The sequence below is a fragment of the Vigna unguiculata genome, chromosome 7, assembly GCF_004118075.2.
Source record: "Vigna unguiculata cultivar IT97K-499-35 chromosome 7, ASM411807v1, whole genome shotgun sequence".
NCBI classification, from domain to species: domain Eukaryota; kingdom Viridiplantae; phylum Streptophyta; class Magnoliopsida; order Fabales; family Fabaceae; genus Vigna; species Vigna unguiculata.
The window spans coordinates 2,520,639-2,533,303 of record NC_040285.1 but is presented as its reverse complement, the minus strand read 5'-3'; the positions used below and the strand labels follow the sequence as shown (position 1 = coordinate 2,533,303).

The window sequence follows — 12,665 nt, the reverse complement described above, 5'->3', positions numbered from 1 at the left end:
TATCATTCTTTCTACTCATACTTGTTATTCTATAACTTTGATTATTAAGGTCTATTTCAAGTGAACTTTCATTGAATATTTATATTCCACAAGTAAAACCCTACCTACCTCAAAAATTTCACTAACATGAGAAGGATATTCAACACTCTCGTAACTTGATTGATTAGAGTTATAAAAATGGGTTGGAACCCGCAAATCAACCCGGTTCACCACAGATTTAGATCGGAATGGATTAAATTTTTTTTACAAATTTCAATACGGGTTGATTGTTGATCCAGCTCACCTAAAATTTGGTTCATCCGAGTTAAACCTGTGGTGAGTCGGGTTGGCTCACTAACCCGCAAATAAAGGGTCACACAAATATTTTTTATTAAGTTAGACTTTGTATCTGGGTCATGATAGGTTATTTTTATTTAGCCAACACATAGATAATTTGTATTTTTGTGATTTTGGTTTGTATTTAGATTGTATTAAAATTTATTTAGATTTTAATTAGAATTATAATCTAGTTTTGACTCAAAAATTAAAAAAAATAAAATTAATTAAGTAAACTGTAAGTCAACCCGTTTAACCCACAAACCCGCGGTAGGCCGGATCGGGTTGGGAGTGAGTCGGGTTGAGTTGACTCATTAAGTGATTAACCCGTTGTGAGTTGAGTCGGGTCGATCCACATTACCCGTTTTGACATTTTTATGATTGATGTAACAAACACAAATAAATAAATTAGATTATAAACAATTAAATCAAAAGATAGTTACAAGAAAAAAACTTACCAATTAAAAATGGGTTCATGGATATTCTTTAGTCTTCTAATTTTATAGAATTTTGGTTTAGTTTGGGAAATATAGTATTTATATGGAGATAAAACTTTAGTATTGGCAATTTGTTCCATGTTCTTGCGTAAATCATACGTAGTTCTAAAAAAACCAGTGAAGACTTTACACACTTTCAGGAAACGTGTAGAGAACCATTTGGAAGATGATTGAAGAATTCCATGTATATATGTTACCACTTTAGACTTTTTAAACAGCTCTCGAATCAACAACAAAGATAAAGATTAAGAAACAACTTGGGAAAAACATTGCAACAATAGCTTATAACATCCTCATCTTCATTTAAAAATTGCACTTCATCATGCTTATTTGGAAGTATTCTGTTTTCAGGATTTGACTATAATATAGGTTTCCATCATTCCATGCATCTAATTATTCTTGTTAGAGGTATCATATTAATTGTGTTTGCACTTATAATTAAGCTTTTTAAGACATTTAATTTCATGTTTTATTACTTATAGTGTGTTTGGGGTGACACACACTTGAGAAAAGAAAAATGTTGTCCCACTATGTATGCATTCAACCCAAAATAACTCATTTGTTTTAATTTTTTTTTATTTAATCATGTTTTTTAGGATTAGAACCGTGCATATGATGCACCGATACTTCAACTTGGATCATGTATTTGTGTCCGACACGTATTGTGTCCGATATTTTAGGATAATTTATCAATACTTATCAATGAAGTATCTAATTTATAAAGTCGTAATACATTACAAAAAAATCTTTGAATAATGATTAATTTTAGTGATAAAAAATAATTACACTAGCCTTTCAGTAGATTCTCTTGGAAAATGGAACAATCATATTTGTCGAAATCAAAGAAACAGATTTATTCTATACCGGATAAGTAACAATACGCAATGCTGAGAGACGAGAGGGGTTGACAACTTTCTCTATGACTATTTAAATAAGTAAATGCACACATATTCGCTTATCACCCCAATGACCCATTTATAACAACTCGACTTTATTTAGTCTTCTTTTTATAAAAAAAAACAATATTAAAAAAAAAGCAATATTAATATAAAATCAAGTAAATCTTTTTTAACACGATAAGTTAATTCTTACATTTCTACACTAAAGTGAGATAACCAAATTGACAACTAAAATAGTTTAAAAAAATTATAATTGGTCTCTAAATTGATAATTAAAATAGTTTCAATTATGAATTGGTTTCTAAATTGGTTATTAACATTAGATATCAGGTTTTGGCTATCAAAATAACTGGTCTCTAATGAGAAAATTTAGATTCACACAATAATAATTATATAATTATTATATTTTTTAAAAAATTATTGTATAATTCTCAATATTCATATATCATGTATCGTATCCTATTATTTTGGACATGAATGTATCAACATATCAGATACGTGTTGTATCCGGTAAACATACCGTATTTGTGCATTATAGGTGCATTGTGAAAATTATTTATACAAACTCATAAATAGTTTCTCTTATAGGATGGAAATTTTTTCTTGTTCAAAAATACGGACAAACGTTAAATATAGACTTAATGGAAGACACTTCTCTCTGAGAAAATTTAAGTGTTAAGTTGTTATATCTAAGAGGCTAATTTCTTCTAAATTTAGGTATAGTCGGTGCAATTTTTTTAATTAAAAGATAATAAATATCACTAAAAGGTTTGACGTTTACAATGTTCATGATTCACGTTCAAAAGGGTTTTCGCATGATGAAAATTCTAATGGGTTTTACATGGAAGTAACCATAGGTTGAAGAAAAGGAAAATGAATTAGGAGTTAACGGCAATGCAATAAGATGAAAAAAAAATATTTTTTGAGTCCAAATACGTGAAAGTGGATTGGGCTAGGTCCACTAGAAAATATATCAACTTAAGCCCAATACAGATTGGATTCTATCCTACACGGGCTAACCAAAGCCCACTAGGCACTTAATCTCAGTGGAATTTGTCCCATAATTTCAACTTCCAACCCCATTAAATTTTATATTTCAGAATATAATTTCTATATTTTGAATTATACATTTTAAAATACAAAATAAAAAATTGCTACGAATTATGTAATCTGAAATATATTGTGTATTTTGAAATATAAATAATATATTTTGGATTGTACAATTTATCATCTAAATTTTGTATTTCATATTATACAATAAAAAATAAAAATTTATAGAGGTAGAGGCTGAAATTATGGAAGTGAAAGAAGAAATTGTCTTAAAAGTTTTATAGAAAATTATACGTGTGATTTAAGAGGATGATGTGTAGGAGTTTTCTCTCAATTTCATATTTAAAAAACGACTAATGTGTCTATGTCATAATACATGATAATCTATTTAAAACTATATTTTAAAACAAGTAATTTAGAACATTTAAATATTATGTGATTCAGAATTATCCAGAATATATCTTGAATGATTACACAATATAGAATTGCATAATTTTGTTTTAGATTACACATTTTGAACTATATAATCTTTAATCATATCTTGTATATTACGTATCATGTTCCAAATTACATAATAAAAAATATATTTTAAATTACATAATTTGGATATTTTAAATTATAAAATTTAAAATTTATTATGACAAAGGCATGTTAGTCCATTTTTATATTATGGGGGCGGAAAAAAATACCGAGATAAAAGATGAAATTATCATATTTGTGAATCTAAATAGAAAAGAGGAATAATGTTTTATCCTAATATTGACTTTATATATTTTTTAATGAGTAAATGATATGTTGACAGCCGAATGAAACTTGAATTTATTTTTTGATAGTATGAATGAGAAAGAGTTGCAAAATTTAATCATCCATTAGTAAATTATTACTTTAAAAATATATTTACAACCAAAATTTAAGCGTAAGCCAATAGTAAATTATTATAAATAATAAGTGAAAATAGTTAAATTTATGAAATAGATGAAATAAAAAATTATAGTTTGAAAAATTGGAAATAATTTGGTGAATATAATAAGTGAAAAAAGTAGTGGGACATAATGAGTGTTTTCCAACATGAAGAGGCAAACATTTTTTGATGAAAACAAAAGTAGCATTGTCAACTTCTCTTCATCTTTTTGCATAAAACAACAAATGCTCCTAACTTAGGTGCTAAGAAAAATTGCCCTTTAATTCACCCAAACCACCACCCTATACCAAAGTTGGAATCAACTCCCTCATCTTTCTTTTTTCTTCTTTCTTTTGTTTCATTTATGTATGTAACTCTTTTCGATAAAAAAAAAATGTTCACATTCATTTTCCTTTGTTTAAAAGTTAGCTGAGAGTTAAATTTAGGTTTAAGTACCCACTTTCTTTCAAATATATCAGTTTGGTATCTACTTTTAAAAATGTGTCAATCAGTCCTAACTTTTAAAAGAGTTTCTTAATCAGGTCTTTTTCAAACAAAAATTACTAAAGTCGTTAACTTAATTCATGATTTTTACCACTAAATTTTAATATAAATATCAATACTTAATTTTGTAAGTTAGTTTAAATACCAATACCGTTAACGGTGTTAATAATTGTTTGCTAAAAAAGACTTAATTGAGACATCTTTTCAAAAGTTAGGACTTAATTGACACATTTTTTAAAAGCGGTATCAAACTGACACATCTAAATAAAAGTGAGTATCATTCGATTATTTAAACCTTAAATTTATGATATGATAACAATTTTATCAGACATAAATAATAATGTTGACTTATTATTCTAAAAAAAATTCATTTTATTGATTATTTATAAAAAATATTTATCTTCATCTATACGTTAAAATATATTTCTAATACCTTAATATATATATATATATATATATATATATATATATATATAAATTAAAGTTTCACTTTAATAAAAAAATAAAAGGTTGGACATTATAAGAATAAAGACTCGTTAATTTATTATCTATTACCTTAAAGACTTTAAGTTAAGAATGATAATAATATCTTATATCTGAGTTGAACTTATATCTCATCGATGTTGTATCTCTTGAAAGATTCAACGACATAAAATTTTAAATAAAACTATTTAAAATTAAGCTCTTTAACATATAAATTTAAATAAAAAATACATATTAAAATATTAATGAAAATATATTTGATATCCTATAAATAAATAAATATTTATAGGCTTTATTGAAACAAATCATTGAAAATATTTATTTAATATTGATGAAGATGGAGACACTTTTTTGCCATAGTTATTTAGCAGACACAAAGAAGAACACAAAGAAAGACGAAATATTACAGGCTGTAAAGCAAAAAAAGAGAGGCGCAGATAGGTAGGTACCCACTTGTGTCTTCCAACCCTTCAAAGTGATGCTATAAATCAATATGCAATTATTTTCTACTGCTACACCAACTCTTTCATTTCACCATTATCAATTCTTTTATATTTTATTTCAATCTCTATTTTATGATTTTGACAAGTTTACTGTTAAGCCACAACTAGTAATAATAACATTTGTTTTTTTCGTCTTCAATTCTAAAATTATTCATGATTTAGCATTTTGCTTTGCTATAATTCTTATAAATTTGTTTCTCAACTAAATTTTGATAGGCCACGATTTCACTTTAAAAAATGTAAAACTGTCAGAAAAATAAAAAAATAAATTATAAAGAATGCAGTAGGAAATAGTTTAGAAAAATACTAAAGTTTTAAATAAATAACTAGATAGTTAAAGTTATAGTTTATATATTTAATATAAAATAGAGGTTTAACTTCTATTTCCTTTTTAAAAAAAATTTATGCTAAATTAAAATTGGGTTTCATGATAGTAATTATTTTATAAATAATAATAAACTAATTTAATAATTTTTAGATTTAAATGTATTTTTTATTTCTTGTAAAATAAATGACTTCCAATTTTAATTTTTATAGGATATTATTTATATTTGTTATTCTTATCAATTTTGAAATATCATTATTTTTAATTCTTATAAAATGTATGAATTTTGATTTTAATCTCAACAAAATACTTTTCACTTTTTTTATTCCCAAATTCTGAAATAATTCATGAGTGTTGCATGATATAGGAGATTAAAAACGATAACTTTTAATCAGAAGAACTGAGAATAAATACAGATATAGATATTTACGAAGAACAAAATCAAGATACCTTAATTTTATCTGTATGTAAAACAACATACATATTATATTTAACAAAAAGTTTAATAAACATGACATATTCATTGAATGTAACATTTAATTCCAGAGTTTGAATTTATTATATTTTTAATACTAATAAATGTTGCCTTTAGTATTATTGTGCAGTTAATTTCAATTATTTACTCGTGATTATTATTTTTTTAATGTAATGTATTTATTGAATTTAAGTTGTATATATTTTATTGGATAAATACAATATTTAATATTACACTGCTGTAAAATTCTGTTAGATATATTGGTTGTTATATTTACACTCTTATTTCCTTTTTTTTTTTTGTTCAAAACATTTTCATGTTCAGAAGTCAAAATTCATAATTTAATTAATGCCTTATATGTCATCAATGGCTCAAAAGTTCGGTCATAAGATTTTTGTCAAAAGTTTTAATCAATCATAGCTTACACTAGCCATAAATTTTACTTTATCATTAAAGCATGGACCCACTCATACATAGTATTGCAGCTCTTCATGAGATATTATGAATAATAATGATGCTCTGTTCTAACAGTCCAAGGTTGTCATGCTCAATTCGTATATTATATATACTCTGTCACTCACTGCTGCCACATTAATAAACCCACTTTGCTTGTAATTGGGAAAATTGTGACCATTTATATCTGTATTTGTTTCTTATCATTATATATAGTTTCTTCATGCATATACCAAATCAAAGATAATTATTAAAAGCAACTATTAAAACATTTCATTTTGTAAGATAAGAAAAACATAATTTAATTCAGTAAAAACAACAAAGTATTTAACATTTTTTTTAATCTCTGACATTTTCACTTCACTCACGATAGAGAGAATGGAAAATGAACATCAGAACAGAACGACATTGTGACAGAACCAGATTATTTTATCATATGCAATCTGTCATTAGAAAAACAATAGTAATACTTTTTGTTGAAGGGATCTTTGTCTGTACAGAACCTCAAACTCTTAACCCAAGCAACAATTTAAAAGCAAAACTGCACATTGGGACTTAAATAAGTGTTACACTATCCAGACAAAGCAGTAATATACTAAACCACATGCATTCGTGAAGCTTCTAATTAAATTAATTGAACATGCATGTTCTGTAATCACAGCACAAAAATTCATCAGAAAACTAGAAACATCGAGAGCATTAAACGCCTATTTTAAAAGAAACGCACCAAACACTATTACATCTAATTAATAGTGGAGGGGAGAAAAACACAAATTACCTCCACTGCCATCAGAATACAAACTAATAACTCCCCATTGAGAAACACTATTACATCTAATTAAGCATGAAAGTAATTAAGCTGAAGTGAATTTCAACTCAAACCTACAAAATTACAAAAAAACAAAACTACCATGAAGTTCAAAAGTGAAAACAGAAAATCCTGTGACAGGATAACGAACAATAAATGCACAAAATCTACTGCCTTCAGGAGAAGGCAAGCTCCATTCTGCACTGTCCTGGCTTCAGAGCATGCAATCAGTTCTTGCAGGCAGCCTCCTGAAGAAATTAAGAGGCACAGAAGGAAGCTTATGGCGAAACCTTGGATGTCTCAACACATAAATTCCTGTCAAGAGGGCCACAACTTGGAATGGAGTGACGTACAGAACAACAGCAGAAACAAGACAGAAAAGCACAAACAGTGATGTAGCTCTGGGATCACGCCAGCTTAGCAAAGATTGCAGCCTTTCACCCTGAGTGGCCAAGTCCCCAACCACAGTTTGAATCCTCCCAGCAATGCTTCTAAGTCGATCATATCTCATCCTCACAATGTCATTTGGCCGGGAGGTCGGGAATGTGTCAAACTCTTCATCAAGTTCATCAGGATGTGCCGAGTCTGCATGAGACAGACGAGTGTCCATGTGAGGAGGTTGCCTTGGCCTCCATCTGTAGTACCAAATTCCAATCAAGAAGAGGTAAAGGAAAATTGTAGGCAAGATAAGCTCTGGATACATAACTAGTATTATGAACAAGATATGGATCAGAATTGTAGTGACTGGACTTCTCCAATTGCAAATCTGATCAAACCATTTTCCTACAGCAATTAGACCACCCAAAACCCCCATAATCCTGAAGAAGTTGGCTTTGCTTCTTCTCATACTCCACATGTGGGAACCCACATCCAGCATATATTCCACTACTTCTTTTCTCAGCGGTGGCTCGGCACGACTCAGTCTCATTGAAACAATCTGAGTAGCTTGATGCCTCAGACTGTCCAGCTGGCTCACAGTCAGCGGGTGTATATAGTGCATTTTTGGCAACAAGGGTTGTGAATACATGTGCATCATATTGAGCAGAGATGAACAAGTGAACCTCACAGCCAAGTGAATCTCACCCATCTTCTTCACCCCGTTCGGGTGAAGAACAAGAAGTGGATAGGAATGTGTATAGACCCTATCAGTCTCAAGGGTGGAAAGACGAATCCTTACCTTTCCAATCTTTGAATCTTTTGCTCCACCAGCCTTGTCTCCACCATGCAGATGACAGTTATCAAACACACCAATTGTAATGACAGTGCAAGGATCAAAAACCTCCCAAGTATATTGCTCATTCCATCTTGGAGCAAAGCTGTCAATGATTGTCCTTGTCCTGACCCACTTCTGCCCATATTTCGCTACACAGTAAGCATCTGTTGTCCCTCTCCCATCCTTCGTTTTCATCGGCATCAAACCATGAGCATTCAATATCCCCAGTTCAAGAACACCAATGCCAGACTTCCACAGCTGTTTCGCTGTTGGGCGAAGATCACTGCTGTAGTGAGTAGATTCGTCTAAAACATGATAGCCACCTTCTAGACAAACCCTCATGTGAATCCTGCTTGAAAATTTGGTATCCTTCTTCTTCTCCCCCTCAACAACAATATGCCTTTCCAGATTGAACCACCTTGTATTCACTGGTTTGTGGTCAAGTCTCTTTTCCACATACTGCAGAGGAATAGCACACCTCCCCAACACTTCATCCTTGTTAGGGGCAACTCTATCCTCCACACTCAATATCAGCGGTTCCTCAAACTGTTCGGCTGCCACAAACATCAAATCCTCATTCCACATTGGATTAATACTCCTACTATGAGAGATTCTGGTCCTCAAGGCCTGATTCCCCAGAATAGCCTTCACGAAAACCTCAGGGTATCTACCCTTATCAGTTGGCTGCAAGTCCTGTGCCTCAATCACATTAACCCTCAAATACCAAAGCTTAGGAGACAGATACACTTTCGATCTAATGTTGGCAAGAGCATCACTTCCACCGACCGTAGCAGCATCCGAGTGCCAAGCTTCAGGAAAAGCTTCATCAGCCTGGGTACCCATCCAAACAGCCAACATCAGCTCTCCCTTGACCTTGTCACCCTTTCTATCTTCTAATCTATACCATTGGGGCGCCAAAGGACTATCTGGAGGCACCCTTTTGGGGACCTCATTCAGGTCAAACCAGACACGTCCGATGAAGTCATCCTTCACAACATCCTTATCCTTCACGGTAACCTCCAGCACAGACGCCTGAAGCCGGTCCTTCGAGAAGGCAAAAACCTGGTTCCACTCAGGATTGGTTTTCTTCTCGAAATGCCTGGTAGTACCCTTGTAGTTCCCAAGCTTGACTTCAGCATAAGGATCACAACTCCCAGTGACATCTTTGGCAGGCAAGTCCTTGGCCTTCACAACCCTCACATAAAGGTACAGCATTTGCTCGACCAGATCATAGGTACTGGTAAGTTTATCACCGGAGACCTTTCCCCCTCCAAGGTGGGGTTTGGTCTCCTTCAACAGAAAATCTTCAGGTGGAGGCCTCTGCATTTTTTTCTCGCTTCAGAGAACCAGAAACCCAAATTCAAATTTATAACCCAGATATCCAAAGCCTTCAACAACTCGGATTATACCCAATCGTTCCACAGAGCCTAAAAAATAGGAAAACACAGTCAAGTAGCCGTTACAACACGCTATACCCAACCGAGGCATCTAAAAGTCCGGGAAATTTCAAAAAACATCATCAAAAGAAGATATAATCGAGGTAACAGCAGCTGAAACTCAAATAACGTGCACCACTAGTATATAAAGTATAAAACTGAAAAAAAAAAATAATAAAAACGCCAATGTCAAACCTAGATCTCAGATTTCACAAAGTGTTCTTCGAGTCCAACATCGGAAAAACACCAACCACTTTCCCAGAAAAAGTTAGATCCGATTGTTTAACCTGCAAGCATAAACAAAAATCATAAAAAAAATAAAACGAAAATCCAGTTGTGTAATGCAGCACATGAAAGAAAAAAGCAACATTTCAAGGTTTTGTACTTTCAGCATTTTGAAACGCCCAAGTTAAAAACAACAACCACTTCCTTAACTAGAGAGAGAGAGAGAGAGAGAGAGAGAGAGTTGACTGCTTTGAAAATGAACAACACCACCAAGAAAAAACGCTTCGATTAACCGTTGATTTGTCTTCTCAGTTCTCACATTTTCCCAGACATTATCAGTTCTTAAAAAAATAAAATAAGAAAATGCATTTCTGATACCAAACGTCGTCGTCGCCGGCACACCCCCAGAGAAGAAACCCCGAACGCGACGGTGCATGCGAAAATCCGAGAAGCACCGAAAGGAGAAAAACGAAAAGAGAAATAAAGAAGAAGAAGAAGAAAGGGAAATAAAGTAGTTTTTTTTTTTTTTTTTGGCTTTAACTTTTTTGAATGTGGAACGATAGAAGAAGCGGAGAGAGGTGAGTGTACCTTGTGAAACGAGGTCGTTTTTTGGAAAGAAGGAAAAATAAAAGAATGGAGGAGGGAAGTGTTTGAGGGAAGAAGAAGAAGAAGAAGAAGAAAAAGTGAGAGAGAGAGATTTGTCTGGTTGTGGAGGAATGAAGGAGAGAAGGTCCATTGCTGGTTTTGTTACAGTGCTGTACATCTCTGCGTGTGTAGTGATGCTGCTACTGCTGCATAGGGAGTGCTCAGCCTCTCCCATCGACCCCACTCAAACGCTTACACGTGTGACACACCAACCTATGTTTTTTTCTTTTCTATTCTATTTTCTTTTTATTTAACTCTGAAAAATTTTAATTTAACACATATTTAAGACCGGAAAAATAAATCCACCAAACTCGAAGAAATCTGAAATAAATTTCAGCATTGGACTGGATTGGATTAGATAAATAAATAATATGTAATGAACAAAATTTGTAATCTATAACTATATATAAAGGGGATTCCCTCTTTTGTGTCCACATTTCATAATTCCAACTTTACCCTTTATAATTTAATTATTTATTAAATTTTTAAAAATTAACGGTTATTTTTATAAGTTTTTATAAAATTATTTACTTATCTCTTTTTTCTTTTTTTCTCTTACTATTCATCAATAGTTATTTTTCTCTTATTTTCTTCGTACATTTTATTTTATTTTTTATAAATATACTTTTATTTTGTTTATTAAATTAATAACATTACAATATCATCAATTCTTAATATAATTCAAAAAATGCGTACACACAGGCGCGATAGCGCCTGTGTTTACACTAGTATGGATAATGGTCATTAACTTCCGGCGTGAAACTCTATGAATACCCAACTCTATATTTTAATATTTATAAAATTGTAAATATAGTTTAAATTTTAACAGTGAATTATATAAAATTAATTTAGTAAAATAATGCAAAAAATCGTAGAATAATGGAAACGATTTGTTAAGTTTAAATTATAATTTTTAGGACGAGTAAAATGACCAAACAAGGTATGTAGTTTATTTGGTTAGAGTACCTAGGTAACATATGGGATGTATTTGTTTTAACTTTTACTAGTAACACTTTTATTTTAGAGTGTCTCGGCAAAATTGTGATTCCCATATTTCGATCAGATTAAAATTTGATAAATGGTTCTTTACATGTAATTATTCACTTTGTCCGGTTGAACGAATTCCATTTTAACATGAGGATATTGTGAATTTATTGGACTATTTTAATGATGGATAGTTGAGTTTTCATTGTAAGAAATGACATGATAAAGGTAAGTCAATTTAATTTGATTAATGGATAGATATTGTTTAAGAAATTTGATCATTATTTTGAGTAAACATTGTTTAATATTACGTGGTATGAATATATGGTGATATGTGCTGAGGTTGAGGACATGTGAGCCTGAATGCAGCTAACACATATCAGTCATGATCCAAGAAAGAACGTGAGAATAAAAGGGCAACCCCATTGTAAGGATCCATGTTAGAAACAAAGTAGAAAGTGAAAGAATAAAGATTTAATTAAGGTTAACAAACATCAATTAAAGAACCCTAAAACGAGTTAAGTCTACAAACCCTAGGCCCATCCAGGTAGTATAAATAACATTGTTCACGAGGTAAGCAAGCGATCTCATTTTCACTTTATATTCCCCTATTATTTTGCAATTGACTTAGCATTAGAGTGACTTTGCAGACTCCCCCGTCAAGACTACTCTACTACATCGAAAGAAGACACTTCGACATCGGAGACGTGGAGATAATAAGAGTAGCTGAAGTAGATAAGTGTATTCCTAAACCTCCTCAACTTATATAGAAGATTAGTATACCTCTAGGTATATATTGTCCTAACAGGAACAATTTCGAAATAAGAGTTTTGAATCACACTAACAAGTATATTAACTTTGTATTATTAGATTTCTAAAATATGGTAAATGATGTGACATGATTGGATGGAGGAATTTGAAACAAATTTTACAACTACACCATAAAATA

At 31.2% G+C, this 12,665-nt stretch overlaps 1 protein-coding gene across 2 annotated transcripts; it reads right to left on the bottom strand.

Moving 5' to 3' along the window:
• Window positions 1-7,078: 7,078 nt before the first annotated feature.
• On the bottom strand, window positions 7,079-10,863 carry LOC114191753 (FT-interacting protein 3). 2 transcript variants are annotated; one of them, XM_028081127.1, is made up of 3 exons: window positions 10,676-10,863; window positions 10,058-10,149; window positions 7,079-9,853 (listed from the first exon to the last, which is right to left on the bottom strand). In XM_028081127.1, exon 3 carries the CDS (start codon window positions 9,750-9,752, stop codon window positions 7,428-7,430), a length of 2,325 nt encoding a protein of 774 aa, XP_027936928.1. In that variant the 5' UTR covers window positions 9,753-9,853; window positions 10,058-10,149; window positions 10,676-10,863; the 3' UTR covers window positions 7,079-7,427. The 2 variants fall into 2 exon arrangements, with proteins under 2 accessions (XP_027936928.1, XP_027936929.1); XM_028081128.1 differs by having other exon boundaries at window positions 10,466-10,856.
• Between the last annotated feature and the right edge of the window lie 1,802 nt (window positions 10,864-12,665).